A 16,719-nucleotide genomic window follows, 5' to 3' on the forward strand; every position below is an offset into this window, starting at 1 on the left:
GCTCTAACCATCACGGTTTCAGAGTATCTGTATTTGCAGAAAGTCTGCTGGGTGAACCACTCATGCTTTACATAGTGTGAACTGATGCCAGAACCAGTAGTTTTTTGTATCAATGTGCAGTCTATAACTTCCTGTCTCCAAGGTGCAAAAAAAAGCCAGCAAAGTTTGTTCTTTTCTACCTACCAAATTCTAAATATTGACACCATGTGCATAGTACTATATCTAAATTCTTTTAATGTGTCATCAGTCCTTTTAGCCAGGCCCAGTGGAATAAAAGAAAACATTTTATATCAGTGGTGAAATGACTCACCTAGCCTTCTCCTGTGATAGTTTATTACTTTTTAAAGGGCATTTTTGCATGGCAAGTACCTAGGGGTGCTATGCAAAGTGTTTCATAACCACATAGGCACTGATCATCCAGACGGTCACTGGCCTTAGAAGCTCAGCAGAATTCTGAAGATCCCCTGTGGGGCAAGAACAGATGGTGGCGAGGTCTGAGGTGGGGGCGCAGGGGGCAGGGAGAAGGCAGAAGGGAATGGAAGGAGTGGTCAGAACAGAGGCTGTTAGCTTACCAGTATGGAAATATTTACCTACCAACACCTGACATTTGCCCTGTGTGCATCTGATGATTCTGTAATACCTAGTAATAGATGGAGGGGCTGGATCAGTGATGACAGTCACTTAAACCGTCTTTTTTTTCTTTTTTTCTTATCATTTTTTTTTAAATCCCAGATTGGGGAATTACTGAGTACCACCCATCCTGCCAACAAAGCCAGCTTAACCCTTTTCTGTCCCGAAGAAGGGGACTGGAAAAACTCCAATCTTGACAGACACAATCTCCAAGACTTCATCAATATTAAACTCAACTCAGCGTCTATATTGCCAGAAATGGAAGGACTTTCTGAGTTTACTGAGTATCTCTCAGAATCTGTGGAAGTCCCGTCTCCCTTTGACATCCTAGAACCCCCCACATCAGGTGGATTTCTAAAGCTCTCCAAGCCCTGCTGTTACATTTTTCCAGGAGGGAGGGGTGATTCTGCACTGTTTGCAGTGAACGGATTCAATATGCTCATCAACGGAGGCTCAGAAAGAAAATCCTGCTTTTGGAAGCTCATCCGACACTTGGACCGAGTGGACTCCATCCTGCTCACCCACATTGGGGATGACAATTTGCCTGGAATAAACAGCATGCTCCAACGGAAAATTGCAGAGCTCGAGGAGGAACAGTCCCAGGGCTCCACCACCAACAGTGACTGGATGAAAAACCTCATCTCTCCCGACTTAGGAGTTGTATTTCTCAACGTACCTGAAAATCTGAAAAACCCAGAGCCAAACATCAAGATGAAGAGAAGCATAGAAGAAGCCTGCTTCACTCTCCAGTACCTAAACAAATTGTCCATGAAGCCAGAACCTCTGTTCAGAAGCGTAGGCAATACCATCGATCCTGTCATTCTTTTCCAAAAAATGGGAGTTGGTAAATTGGAGATGTATGTGCTTAACCCAGTCAAGAGCAGCAAGGAGATGCAGTATTTCATGCAGCAGTGGACTGGCACCAACAAAGACAAGGCCGAACTAATCCTGCCTAATGGTCAAGAAATAGACATCCCAATTTCCTACTTAACGTCAGTCTCATCTTTGATCGTGTGGCATCCAGCGAACCCTGCAGAGAAGATCATCCGAGTTCTCTTTCCTGGCAACAGCACCCAATACAATATCCTGGAAGGACTGGAAAAGCTCAAACATTTGGACTTCCTGAAACAGCCACTGGCCACCCAGAAGGATCTCACGGGCCAGGTGGCCACCCCTGCTGTGAAACAAGTAAAGCTGAAACAGAGGGCTGATAGCCGCGAGAGTTTGAAACCAGCCGCAAAACCACTCCCTGGCAAAACTGTGCGAAAGGAGTCAAAAGAAGAAACCCCTGAAGTCACAAAAGGGCTGGAAAAAGCACCCAAGGTTGAAAGCAAAGAAAAGGTGACGGTGAAAAAAGACAAACCTGTGAAAACCGAGACCAAACCTCCAGTGACAGAAAAGGAGACGCCCAGCAAAGAAGAGCTGCCCCCGGCCAAAGCTGAGGGCGCTGAGAAGCAGGGCACAGATGTCAAACCCAAAGTCGCCAAGGAGAAGACAGTGAAGAAGGAGACAAAGCCAAAACCCGAAGAGAAGAAAGAGGAGAAGGAAAAGGAAAAGCCAAAGAAAGAAGTGGCTAAGAAGGAGGACAAAACACCCGTCAAGAAGGAGGAAAAACCAAAAAAGGAAGAGGTGAAAAAGGAAGTCAAAAAAGAAATCAAGAAAGAAGAGAAAAAAGAAGTCAAAAAAGAGGTTAAGAAAGAAACTCCACTCAAGGAAGCCAAGAAGGAGGTGAAGAAGGAGGAAAAGAAGGATATTAAAAAGGAGGAAAAGGAACCCAAAAAAGAAATTAAGAAACTTCCTAAAGACACAAAGAAATCACCTACTCCTGTATCTGAAGCAAAAAAACCGGCTGCATTAAAACCAAAAGTACCCAAGAAGGAAGAGCCTGTCAAGAAAGAGTCTGTGGCTGCTGGGAAGCCAAAGGAGAAGGGGAAGATTAAAGTGGTCAAGAAGGAAGGCAAGACTGCAGAGGCTGCGGCCGCCGCCCTTGGCACCGTGGCCGCCGCAGCAGCCGTGGCTGGGTTAGCAACCACCGGCCCCGCCAAAGAACTCGAGGCCGAGAGGTCTCTCATGTCATCCCCCGAGGATCTGACCAAGGACTTTGAGGAGCTTAAGGCTGAAGAGGTCGACGTCGCGAAAGACATCAAGCCTCAGCTGGAGCTGATCGAGGATGAAGAGAAACTGAAGGAAACCGAGCCCGTCGAAGCCTATGTCATCCAGAAAGAGACCGAAGTCATCAAAGGCCCCGCCGAGTCCCCCGATGAGGGAATCACCACCACTGAAGGGGAGGGGGAGTGTGAGCAGACCCCCGAGGAGCTGGAGCCTGTTGAGAAGCAGGGGGTGGAGGACACCGAAAAATTTGAAGATGAGGGAGCAGGTTTCGAGGAGTCCTCTGAGACTGGAGACTATGAAGAGAAGGCAGAAACTGAAGAGGCGGAGGAACCGGAAGAGGATGCAGAGGACCACGGGCGTGTGAGCACCTCTAAGCACAGCCTGGCGGAGGAGGAGGAGAGTGCCAAGGCTGAGGCGGACGTGCACATCAAGGAGAAGAGGGAGTCTGTGGCCAGTGCTGACGACCGAGCCGAAGAAGACATGGACGAGGCCCTGGAGAAGGGAGAGGCCGAGCAGTCTGAGGAGGAGGGGGATGAGGAGGACAGAGCCGAGGACGCCAGAGAGGAAGACTATGAGCCCGAAAAGGCTGAAGCGGAAGACTACGTGATGGCTGTGGTGGACAAGGCTGCGGAGGCTAGCCGTACCGAGGACCAGTATGGGTTCCTCACCACGTCCCCCAAGCCAGTGGGAGCCCAGTCTCCCGTTCGAGAACCTGCTTCTTCCATTCACGATGAGACTTTACCTGGAGGCTCGGAGAGTGAGGCCACTGCTTCTGACGAGGAGAATCGGGAAGACCAGCCTGAAGAATTCACGGCCACCTCCGGCTACACACAGTCTACCATTGAGATATCCAGTGAGCCCACCCCTATGGATGAGATGTCTACTCCACGAGACGTGATGAGTGACGAGACCAACAATGAAGAGACCGAGTCCCCGTCTCAAGAATTTGTAAATATCACCAAATACGAGTCTTCATTGTATTCTCAGGAATATGCCAAACCTGCTGTGACATCTCTTAATGGACTTTCTGATGGGTCAAAAACAGATGCCACTGATGGGAGGGACTACAATGCTTCAGCCTCCACAATCTCACCACCCTCCTCCATGGAGGAAGACAAATTCAGCAGATCTGCTCTACGCGAGGCCTACTACTCTGAAGAGAAAGATGCCAGAGCTAGTGCCACGCTGGAGATCAAAGACACCGTCTCACCAGTTTTGGATGAAAAACTCAGTCCACCCAAGAGCCCATCCCTGAGCCCATCTCCGCCATCGCCCATAGAAAAGACCCCCCTGGGTGAACGTAGCGTGAACTTTTCCCTGACACCTAATGAGATTAAAGTCTCAGCAGAGGCAGAAGTTGTCCCAGTGTCTCCTGAGGTGACCCAGGAAGTAGTGGAAGAACACTGTGCCAGTCCTGAGGATAAGACCCTGGAAGTGGTGTCTCCGTCTCAGTCTGTGACTGGCAGTGCTGGCCACACACCATACTACCAATCTCCAACTGAAGAGAAATCTAGTCACCTTCCCACAGAGGTCACTGAAAAACCAGCAGCAGTCCCGGTGAGCTTTGAATTCAGTGATGCCAAAGATGAAAGTGAAAGGGCTTCCATAAGCCCCATGGATGAACCCGTGCCTGACTCAGAATCTCCTATTGAAAAAGTTTTGTCTCCATTACGAAGCCCTCCCCTAATTGGATCCGAGTCTGCATATGAAAGTTTCCTAAGTGCAGATGACAGGGCTCCTGACAGAGGTACCGAAAGCCCCTTTGAAGGAAAGGATGGAAAAGAAGCCTCTCCAGACCAAATAAGTCCAGTTTCTGACACGACTTCCACTGGTCTTTTCCACGACAAACAGGAAGGGAAAAGCACAGATTTTATACCAATAAAGGAAGACTTTGGTCAAGAAAAGAAAACTGATGATGTTGAAGACATGAGTTCTCAAGCAGGACTGACCTTAGATGAAAGGAAGTTAGGAGGAGATGTTTCTCCTACACAAATAGATGTCAGTCAGTTCGGATCTCTTAAAGAAGACACGAAGATGTCCATTTCTGAAGGCACCGTCTCAGACAAGTCAGCTACCCCTGTCGATGAGGGGGTAGTGGAAGACACATACTCTCATATGGAGGGTGTGGCCTCGGTCTCCACAGCTTCTGTGGCTACGAGCTCATTCCCAGAGCCAACAACAGACGATGTGTCTCCCTCACTGCACGCCGAGGTTGGATCCCCACACTCCACTGAAGTAGATGACTCTCTTTCCGTGTCTGTTGTGCAAACACCCACCACTTTCCAGGAAACAGAAATGTCTCCATCAAAAGAAGAATGCCCACGACCAATGTCAATTTCTCCACCAGACTTCTCCCCTAAAACAGCCAAGTCTCAGACACCGGTTCAAGATCACAGGTCAGAACAATCCTCAATGTCTATTGAATTTGGCCAGGAGTCCCCTGAGCACTCCCTTGCTATGGACTTTAGTCGTCAGTCTCCCGATCACCCTACAGTGGGTGCAGGCATGCTTCATATTACTGAAAATGGGCCCACTGAGGTGGACTACAGTCCTTCTGACATGCAGGACTCTAGTTTATCCCATAAGATCCCACCAACAGAGGAGCCATCCTACACCCAAGATAATGACCTCTCTGAGCTCATCTCGGTGTCTCAGGTGGAGGCTTCCCCATCCACCTCTTCTGCTCACACCCCTTCTCAGATAGCATCTCCTCTCCAAGAAGATACCCTGTCCGATGTTGTTCCTCCCAGAGACATATCCTTGTATGCCTCACTCACCTCTGAAAAAGTGCAGAGTCTGGAAGCTGAGAAGCTCTCCCCTAAATCTGATATCTCTCCACTCACCCCGAGAGAATCCTCTCCTTTGTATTCCCCTAGTCTTTCAGATTCTACCTCTGCAGTCAAAGAGAGCACAGCAGTGTGCCACAGTGCCTCTCCCCCACCGATGGATGCAGCGTCCGCAGAGCCCTATGGCTTCCGTGCCTCCATGTTATTTGATACGATGCCACACCATCTAGCCTTGGATAGAGATTTGACCACACCTGTCATGGAGAAGGATACTGGAGGGAAGACACCTGGAGACTTCAGCTACACTTATCAGAAGCCTGAGACAACAACCAGGTCCCCAGATGAAGAAGGTTATGACTATGAGGCTTACGAGAAAACCACCCGGAGCCCAGATGTGAGTGACTATTACTATGAGAAGACCGAGAGCGTCACCAAATCCCCATGTGACAGCAGCTACTCCTATGAGACCATGGAGAAGACCGCCAAGACTCCTGAAGATGGTGGCTATGCCTATGAGATTACTGAAAAGACCATCCGGAGCCCGGAAGAGTCTGGGTACGCATATGAGATAAGTGAGAAGACCATAAGGACCCCTGAAGTGAGTGCTTACAGCTATGAAAAGACTGAGCGATCTCGAAGGCTCCTGGATGACATCAGCAATGGCTATGATGATTCTGAAGAGGGCGGCCACACACTTGGGGATTCCAGCTACTCTTATGAGACCACTGAGAAAACTGCTGGTTTCCCTGAGTCTGAAAGTTACTCCTACGAGACATCGACAACAACTACTCGATCCCCCGATGCCTCTGCATACTGTTATGAGACCCCAGAGAAAATCACTCGAGCCCCCCAGGCGTCTTCATATGCCTATGAGACTTCAGAGCAGCGCTACATGGCCGAAAAGAAGTCCCCCTCCGAGGCTCGCCAGGATGTGGACTTATGCCTTGTGTCCTCCTGCGAATACAAGCATCCCAAGACGGAGCTCTCACCTTCCTTCATTAATCCCAATCCTCTCGAGTGGTTTGCCAGTGAAGAGCCAACTGAAGAATCAGAAAAGCCCCTCGCCCAGTCAGGAGGAGCCCCGCCGCCTCCTGGAGGGAAGCCCCAGGGCCGACAATGTGACGAAACCCCTCCCACCTCAGTGAGCGAGTCCGCCCCGTCCCAGACTGACTCTGATGTCCCTCCAGAGACTGAGGAGTGCCCCTCCATCACAGCTGATGCCAACATCGACTCTGAAGATGAGTCGGAAACCATCCCCACAGACAAAACCGTCACCTACAAACACATGGATCCACCTCCGGCCCCCATGCAGGACCGCAGCCCTTCTCCACGCCACCCTGACGTGTCCATGATGGACCCGGAGGCCTTGGCCATCGAGCAGAACCTGGGCAAAGCTCTGAAGAAAGACCTGAAAGAGAAGACCAAGACCAAAAAGCCTGGTACAAAGACCAAGTCGTCCTCACCTGTCAAGAAGGCTGATGGGAAGTCCAAGCCCTCTGCGGCTTCACCCAAGCCAGGGGCCTTGAAGGAATCCTTGGATAAGGTGTCCAGAGTGGCTTCTCCTAAGAAGAAAGAATCTGTGGAAAAAGCGACCAAAACCAACACTACTCCTGAGGTCAAAGCTGCACGTGGGGAAGAGAAAGACAAGGAGACCAAGAATGCCGCCAATGCCTCCACATCCAAATCGGTGAAGACAGCAACTGCAGGTAGGTGGGAGGTGTTGGCATCCTGGTACAGGACACTACAATTCTACTTTTAGCCACAGCCTCTGCCTTTCCACCTGACTTTGTACTGGGGAGGTGAGAGCACAACTTAGTGCCCTTCCTTTCACCATTTTCTTTTGCCACAAGGTAGGGAGCCCCGCCCAGTGTAGCCCATAGACCTTGGGGGAGCCCAGGGTAGCTCCAATTTCCCAGATGCAACCCCTGGGTTTGCTCCCTTTTGCAAAACTGCAGCCTTTTCTGAATCTTCAGAACCAGGAAGATTCTGGTTTCAGGCTCCTCAGGAAGATTCTGTTGACAGTGGCTTCAGCAATGCTGGCCCCAGAACCAAGCTGAGGTGCCATGAGCCAGGAGCTCCCACAGGCCTAGGGAGAACTAGAGTTCCAAGGCAAGCCTGGAGTAAACAGCATAGGTCCAAGGTTTAGGTTCCATTTTTTAAAATAAAAATATTTTAATTAAAATGGTAACATTTTCAAAATTAAAAAAATCACCTGGCTGGAGATGCATCTCCATTCAAGGCAATGCTCTGTTTAGTCAACCAGTGAGGTCCGTTGACCACTGGGTACCCAGTACAAATTGAGGAAAGAGCATCTAAGACTCTACTTATTCCATTCTGACCACACTGCTTCACTAATAGAGACTCAACATTTTGTTTTAGGTTGAAATTCAACTTGGCAGGAGCAGGCATCCCTGCCTTCAGATTCTTAGACTTATCAAGTTCTCGGCAATGATCTGGATTTTTGGTGAATCCGGGTTGCTGATGACCCAGCTTCATTTTGTTGCTTCAAACCAATCTCAGGGATTTGAGTTCATATATTTTATTTGCTTTACATAGTTCCTTGAGGGTTTTAGATCACAGTGCACAAACATGTAAAGCAAAAAATAAGCAACACTTTCTTTTTTATTTGCTTTACATAGTTCCTTGAGGGCTTTAGATCACAGTGCACAAACATGTAAAGCAACACTTTCTTGATTTATTATGGAAAATCTGACAGACGAAACTTTGAGACTCTACAATTCAGTATACCTTAGGAAGTACTAGTTACAGGTACAAGTTTTTACTTTTAAGCAACGTGAAGCATCAATTTCAAGACTCGTATCAGATTTCCTTTTTATTTGCACGTAGAAAACAAACTGAATTTGTTCATGCTTAGAATTAGTATAGAACCACCAGATAATAAATCTTGATCTAAAGGACTTGACAATGAGCTGCACTTAGGAGAAAACATGAAATCCATTCAAACAGATGTAAACCCAACTGAAATTTGCTACCAAACTCATGAACTTACACTATAGCCCACACAACTGATTTTTTTATCACTTTTTTTTGGTCATTTAAAGATAATTTTGAGGTAAAGTGAGTTAATTTGAATTTACATTGAAGATGTTTTCCCAACAGATTTTTTTAAAAGACAAAACTGCACTATCAATTAATTTTAAAACAAACCTGGGTCAACTTCTAGTGGTTCTCAGTTTGGGCTTCTGTGAGCAATGTTCACTTGGTGTCAATGGGAGTGGTTCAAGGTGCAAGTGGAAACTGTAGGCATTTAAAAATATTAGATGAACTGTAACTCACAAACCTCTGCTACAAGTCAGAATTCTTTGGGAGATTTACACATGAATATGTTTAGGGCTTTTAGCTTAGGTTCATTATAATGGCTGGTTAATCTATTCATGAAATGATTCAGTTTATCCAAATACTAGTTTGGCTGATTCTCACTAACCCTGCCTTCCAAAATAAAAATAAACCAGTTCATGGCTGGTTTTAACTGTGGGATGACAGTCTCTATACATCCCATGGAGAAAGGAAAGAGGATTAAATATAGAGGATCTCGCTAGTATGTTAAGTGGTTTCACAGCAGTGGTCTCAAACCAGATACATATTTTAGCATTGGCTGGGATGCTTTTAAAAAATGATGATACTCAGGCCAGTGAAGCCCTATCCCAGCCCAGTGAAGCCAGGGCATCTGTATTAAGCATGCTAAGTGATTCTAATTATGTGGCCAGGAGGAAGAACCACTGCCTTACAATGCTAGTTCTGTTAATGTTTCATCCTTCTAATTAGAACAAATCAGAAAGCCAATTCTAGAAACAAGGTACACAGAAACTTTGAGATTAATCTGAACCTTCACTTTGCCTGGGCTTTCTGACTTGGGGGAAATTTTGGCTGTGACATACCCCTTACCTCAGTCTGGTATGTTCTGATTGGCTAGAGAAAGCAGGCTCTTGCAGAACCTTCCTGTTGCTAAAGTTTGGTATCCAAACTTTGTCTAAGGAGAGATGTCTACGATTTTAGAGGACTGTCCTAAGGAGAGAATACAGTGTTTCATGAGGGTGAGTTGCTGAGGGTCTTGGAGGTCATATGATATTAAGATCTGACCACTGGCTAGATCAAATGTGAGGGAATAATATTCAGCTGTGGGCCAAATTGCTTTTAAATGAAATCCTAACATGAATTACTAAGATGGCTTAACTATGCTCTACCAAATGCAGATGCTTTCCTTCATCCTTTAAAATCTATTTCTTAGATCACATTTCAAATTAAGACACACTAGTAGCTCTTCTAGGAGTGTTACCGTCTAGTTCTATCTTTGGGGAAAGCCTTGGCAACTCTTCTTAGTTGCTAATGCATTGTCCACAAAGGGAAATGCCCCATTCTTCATTTCTCCTGAGATGGTAAACAACCAGGTGATACTGTCTCAGACTGCCAGTGTTAAATGCCCTCTATGAGAGAGGGGACTGCCCACACCCCCTCCCATGTCCTAGAGCACCTTCTTGGGAATAAGTAGGGAAGGTGTGCTGGACAGATGAGTCTCTTCACATTTTTGTGACCCTGGCCTTCTCTTTGTTTTTATTTGTTTACTGAAGGGCCAGGAACCACCAAGACATCCAAGCCCTCAGCTGTGCCCCCAGGCCCCCCTGTGTACCTGGACCTGTGCTATATTCCCAACCATAGCAATAGTAAGAATGTCGACGTGGAATTTTTCAAGAGAGTGAGGTCGTCCTACTACGTGGTGAGTGGGAACGACCCTGCTGCTGAGGAGCCCAGCCGGGCTGTCCTGGATGCCTTGCTGGAAGGGAAAGCCCAATGGGGCAGCAATATGCAGGTAAGAGTTCCAGGACGGTGTCTGCACAACACGTGGAGCTGTGTCCAGAGGCAGCGGGAAGGGATCATGTTTAATGAGGCACCACCGTGGATCCCCATGAGGTGCCCAGGGGGCCTGCCACACTTGAACAAAGTGGATTTCACACACAGAGGCTGATCTGAAAGTATTCTCACCACCAGCCACCATGGACTTGGAGGAAGGCCACTTTACCACCCTAAAGCATAATCTGCAGAGTGAGCCCAAGATTACGCACCCTTCATTTACCAAGAATATTAACCAATGTAACCAAGTGTCATATTTCCATGTGAGATGGATAAAGATTAGTCTTTACCTCTTTGTCTTTCCCAAGTAGACGAAAGCTAGGGATATGGCCATTTAAAAAATCAGCTGTCCACATGAGATTCTGCAGGAGGAGCATTGCTGAAAATGGTCCTCAGCAGGACACTCCCAACTCCCAAATATCATAATGAGCCACAAACCACTCTTAATATTATTTCAGCTATGGATTTTATCTAAGTTTTACTTACGGTTTTGTATAGTCATCTAGTGAACTGTATTTGCATAACATTAAATAGAAATCCTGGTTATTTCATCATATGAAATCTAATGAGAAGCACTCAGTGGCCTCTTACTGAATACTAGGTATAATTTAAGCTAGTAATCACTTACCCGCCCCACTCCTGTGCCCATCCACACACACAAACTAAAGGCATAAATCTTTGCTCTCATGATTAAATGTTAGTTAACACGCAATTAGAAGGTTTTCAGCTGCATTAATAACTAAAGCCCCTTTGTTTTAAATATGCAATATCTTTAATATAAATCCTATCAGTTGTGTTAAGGAAAATACAAGAAATTCCACCTTAACTGAAGAACTTCTCATAACGCTAAAGAACTGAAAACTGATACAGATGAACTAACTGGCTAGTCATGACTTGCTTTTGGTTCTAGTCTTCAACTGCCCCAGGAAAACTAATTTTTTAGCAGCTTTATTCTGGTTCCTAGAAAATGTAAGTTGAAAAGTCCTTTGGATTTTCTAAGGACAATAGAATATTTTTCTCTTTCCCTTTCTTTTTCTAATGGTCTAATTAATACCTTACTGCTGTTCTATTTTTTCCCACACCATTTCTGGTTCTGCTTTTCAGCAACTGTTTTCTCCCTCCCTGCAGGTGACCCTGATCCCAACTCATGACTCAGAAGTGATGAGGGAATGGTACCAGGAGACCCATGAGAAACAGCAGGACCTCAACATCATGGTTTTAGCAAGCAGCAGCACAGTGGTTATGCAAGATGAATCCTTCCCTGCATGCAAGATCGAACTGTAACAACCAAGGTCAGCCACACCACAGGATTTGAACTTTGTTTCCAGAAATTCTTCGATTTGAAACCACCTTTTCTAAAAAAAAAAAAAAAAAAGTCAATTCATCTAAATAAGTCGCTGAACTATTACCTGCCAAACACTATACTGTGTCATGGTGATACAAGTCACTAATATTTCTCAGTTTTTGCTGATTGCTAAGGGAAGTAGCAGTCTTCCCACACTAGGGTTCAAGTTACTGCAAAATTACCTACCCCAGTTCATCTCTGCTGAACATTTGGAAACCATGCACTAGCAAACCCAACTGACTTCTGCTAAGGTAGAGGCATTTGTCTTAGAGAGAGAGAGAGAGAGAGAGAGAGAGAGAGAGAGTGCGCGTGCACAAAAGAGAGGGAACACAGGACAGAGAGAGGAAGAGAGAGAATGAGAAGGAAAAAAGAATGCAAGAGAAGGAGATATAATGGTAGAGAGTGCTGGTGAGATACCAGAGAGAAAGAGAGAGCAGGGTGGGGCAGGGAGGAGAAAATAACCAACAGTCACGTCTGCATTTTCTGTCTATTCTGTTGTCTGCAAAGTTTGCAACTTGTGTCAGTCTGAGTCATCAAAAGGGTCTTAATTTCCTAAAACAAGTTGGCTGGAAGAAAACAGAAAAGAACAAAACTTGTTATGAGGGCATGTGAGATTTTTCACGCCTTAATTAAGCTCCTTCAGTTTGAAGGCTGCACACTGACATAGTGTAGTGAGTGTAGACTGGACATGCAAGTGGTTTGAACCCCATTCAGAACTCTCAGACTCTTCAAACACACAAGTAGATTGATCTAAGGCATGTTCCCAGCATCTGTGCACACAGTTAGTCCACTCTGAGTCAATTAACCTGCATGCGGAGACACCCAAGTCCACCCCAATTAACAAGCAAATACCAAAGCAGTTGGGAGTACATACGGTAGACAATTTGCCTTAGGAAGTGACTTGAATGTACAAAGATACTTGATGCACTTATTTTTTAATGTGAGACAGCAAGTTTATAAAACATCCGTGTAGGATTATAGATAACTCCAGTTACAGGAGCATGTGTGTGCACGTGGGAGGGGGACTTGGAGCTTACCTGATTGGTGCAGCAGTCTGAGCACTGTGTTAATACCACCTCAGGCCCCTCAACCAAACAAGTTGAGCCTGTCTTAGCTTCTTTACTACTGCAAATTCAAGACTGAAATGGCTTCTCTGATCAGAACTGGGAAAACAGTGAATTTTAATGGTGGAAGAGGTTCTCAGCAAGTGAACAGTATTTAGCTTCCTTTGTCTTACAGTGGCTTTTTTTTTTTTTTAATTTTCCATTAATTTCAGCATAATTATGGGAACAAGTGTACAGAAGAGTTTTTTGTTTTAGATATGTGGGAACTTTTCATAGATGAACTTTTTAACAGATGTTTTCATTTACAGGAAAATGCACAGAAAATTTTCAAGGGAGAGTCCTTTTTTTTTTTTTTTTTTAAGTGTTTTGTAAGACAAAAAAATGAGTAGTGTTTTTTGAAGTTCTGGTGAAAACTGAAGTCTGATATTGCAGTAATAATATTTATTAAAAGTCCATCCTACCAGGAATAGTGATACCTCCCACCCCTTGAGTCCCGTAACAAAAATCTGAGTATGTGCTATTTGAGAGTGGGGGAGAATGGCTAAACTTTTCTAGGCCTTTACAAGTACATCACCCAGTGGTATCCTGCATACTTCTTTCAAGATCTTCAACCATGAGGTAAAAGAACCAAGACAAGTTCAAAGGACCCTAGCAAAAATTTGCTTTGGGATTTTCTTTTCTGGGAAAAAAAATACATTGAAAGCAAATGAATTTCCAGCTCCTATGGTTTATTATGTAGAGTTCAGAGATCATGGTCATCATTGTTATCACTGAACTATGAACCTGGGAAGCCAGATCATGATTAAAACTGACGTCAAGTTTCAAGTTGCAGATCAACGCACCCAGTGTTCAGATGTGGCAAACTTTTCGGTGACAGCTGTTCTGGGCTCTGTCGTGTTGCGTCTCCTGCAGACTCTAAGACCTACGGAGTAGTCAACAATCACCTCGTTTTATTTTCTATGTAGTTATTTATTTCAGAATTAACATTTAGTTTATTTTTGTCTGATAAGTGTGTGTTTTGCACTGCTAACTACTATGAGGGTTTAAACAATGCTTCTTCTGGGTCCCTTCACTGAGGACCTAATGCAGTCTACTTAATGCTGTGAATTACATTTTTCAAATGTTTAATTTTTTAAAAAAATTAATCTATTTTTTTTAGGCTTCTCTAGAAATGCAGCTTTTATTTATTACCCTATTTTTTGGAAGTCCTTAAGAACATGCATTGATTAAGGGTACAAAAAGTGAACACATGATAGAAAACTCATTGACAAAAATGGATTTCAGTGAGTATAAACTCATCTACTTCAAAGGTATTTTAAGAGCCAACCTAAGATACTCAAGATAATTCTTAATAACTAGTTGTTAAGTTGGTTCACAAAATGCATTGGAAGAGAAACAGACTTCCAGCCTTCTTGCCAAATCCAGACCTCTGGTTGATTTTTCTTTGATAGAAGATGGAATTGTTTTCCAATTTCCCCCATTAATTTACCATGTACATAATTTTGCTTTAAGAAAAAAACCAAACAGTTTAGGAGAATTATAGCCAGTCTTCAAATATAACCATTCTATCCCACTCTTTTTTTCTTTCTTTTTTTGCTTTGGAATTTAGTGGAAAAAATACACAAAAGCTGTCACTGATCAGCTGGCTCTTTAAATAGATAAGTACCTTTCTCCATCCATTATTCTCAGTGATGACCACAGAGCCCAAATATCACAGGAAAACCAATATTTACATTATAGGTTGCTCCTGTCCTTCCAGACACCTTTCCTACCTGCGTGACTAACCTAATTTTGCTAGTTCCATAAATACACAATTAGTTTAGAAACAGCCATCACAATGTACCATGTACATTCATGGTGAGAGCTAAAGATTGACACAGACTTTTAGGAGCTTTATTCATACTGATTATGTAATCCAATTGTATAGATTGAATATTTGAGTGGAAGGAATTTACATTCTGTTTAAATGATGGGATTCCATCGAGATATAGCACTCATGATCATGACCTTTTTGGTAGTATTCTTAAAATTCTACAGAGACTAAATGTTAGAGATGATCCTCCATTTTCAATTTTAACTAATTCTATCCCCTTTCTCAAAACCCAATCCTTGTGCATGCTTTTCTCAGTCTTGTGGTGGGACTGGATACAATGACTGACCTTCCCTTTCGCCCCTCCCCCAACCCTTAAATGCCATTTCCCATGGAGTTCAAAAAAAAATTTTTTTTTCTTAACCTTACATATCATAGTGAATGGTTTCCCCAGTGTATATGAATGTTTTAAGTGTCTCCAATAGCTTACACAGTTTAGGAGCTTTCCAATACTCATTTAATAAGGTTTAATCATTTGCTAATGGAAATTTTACCACTTCTCATTTTCCCTGTTACCAAATTTCAGCTCTCAGGAGCTGTTCTGCAATTCTGAAATTGCTTTTCTTGCCTCTTTAGTCACCTGTCACAGGAGGTTCTTGCTCAGTAATGATATGGTAAGTTAGATTAATAACTTTTTTTTTTTTGCACTTCAGATTTAGAAGAAACAATCCTGTTTCCATTTGAAAGGAACTGTAAAGCTTTTTATCATTTAACCAACTGAACACCAAAAGCAGCCTAGGGATGAGCACTTCTTTGAAGGCGATTAGGTTATTCACCTGGTATTAAAACTATTTACTATGAAAAAAAAAATCTGTGACTTTATTCATTTTAAAAGGCAGCATCAAAAACTGAAAAGGAAGGGAAAAAATAAACAGCTTCTCTGTACTCATTTGGCGCTCCCCCCAAAAAAGGAGCCATTGAGATGGGGCCTGGAGACCAGGCTGCCCCTGGGCGGCCCTGTCCTCTCCCGGAGGGCGGGGCCTGGGCCCTGCCGAGAAGCACCTCCCACTCCTCTCTCGTCCTGAATGGTGTTTGTGTCGGTCCGCAGCTGTGTATGGTATTACGTCTTATAATCCTGCATCACTTCTATCCTACCCAGTCATATCTAATGTAGAAAATTAGTTTCCAGTGAAAGTAATATGTAGTGCTTTTATGATATTTGTGTGCAATATCCCCTCTTCCATTGAGGATATTTGATGTAAAAGAAAAAAGAAAATCAGTTCCACAATAAAAATACAAAAGTGGCAAAAGTGTGTTTGTGTGCTGTCTTTGGTTGTGTATTGCTGTTGGGCGCGTCAGAGAGTTGGGATCTGCTGCCCACGGAGGTGTGGGTGTGTGGGGGGTTCTTTCACTAGGGTGATTATATTCTTTCTAGAGTGCGTTCCCTGGTTTTTGGTAAACTGCTGAGAGGGCCCTGCTACTATTTTTACAACTGCTGTTACCTTTTATAGCTAAGCCTGAGAGAACCTTGGGGTCTAAAGACAGAAACTGGAAGATCAGAGAGAGTTAAAATTATTGAAAAACTAAATAGAGCAGTGTAGCTGAAGGAGGATATTGGGAGGGTTTCCTACTAAATTATAAACTCAAAAACCAAGTTCTCATCCTAGGTTTGCCATACCTGGCTGTGTGACCTCAGTAACTTAATCCGTCCTGAATTTCTTTCCTTACCTGTAAAAAATGAGATTTGACAAGATGGTCAAACTGGATGATTCCTCCAAGGGCTGACTTCTTGGAGCTCTACAAAGCCATCACTATCCATCATTATATCTTTGCTTCTTGTTCAGTTACAGAATAAACCCTATATAACTAACATGATGGAGAAGACAATGGCACCCCATCCCATGGATGGAGGAGCCTGGTAGGCTGCAGCCCATGGGGTCGCTAAGAGTCGGACACGACTAAGCGACTTCACTTTCACTTTTCACTCACTCATTGGAGAAGGCAATGGCAACCCACTCCAGTGTTCTTGCCTGGAGAATCCCAGGGATGGCGGAGCCTGGTGGGCTGCCATCTATGGGGTCGCACAGAGTCGGACACGACTGA

At 44.4% G+C, this 16,719-nt stretch overlaps 1 protein-coding gene across 2 annotated transcripts in view; it reads left to right on the top strand.

Moving 5' to 3' along the window:
• The window catches only part of MAP1B (microtubule associated protein 1B), a 93,661-nt gene extending 77,735 nt beyond the window's left edge, over positions 1–15,926 (top strand). For both annotated transcript variants that reach the window (XM_020915648.2, XM_070476796.1), the window contains 3 exons: positions 733–7,234; positions 10,118–10,356; positions 11,526–15,926. In XM_020915648.2, the coding sequence (XP_020771307.2) occupies positions 733–7,234; positions 10,118–10,356; positions 11,526–11,681 (6,897 nt within the window). In that variant the 3' untranslated portion in view covers positions 11,682–15,926. The remainder of the gene's footprint in view (positions 1–732; positions 7,235–10,117; positions 10,357–11,525) is intronic.
• Positions 15,927–16,719: the final 793 nt, after the last annotated feature.

This window comes from Odocoileus virginianus, chromosome 14 (genome assembly GCF_023699985.2).
Source record: "Odocoileus virginianus isolate 20LAN1187 ecotype Illinois chromosome 14, Ovbor_1.2, whole genome shotgun sequence".
Classification (NCBI taxonomy): Eukaryota; Metazoa; Chordata; class Mammalia; order Artiodactyla; family Cervidae; genus Odocoileus; species Odocoileus virginianus.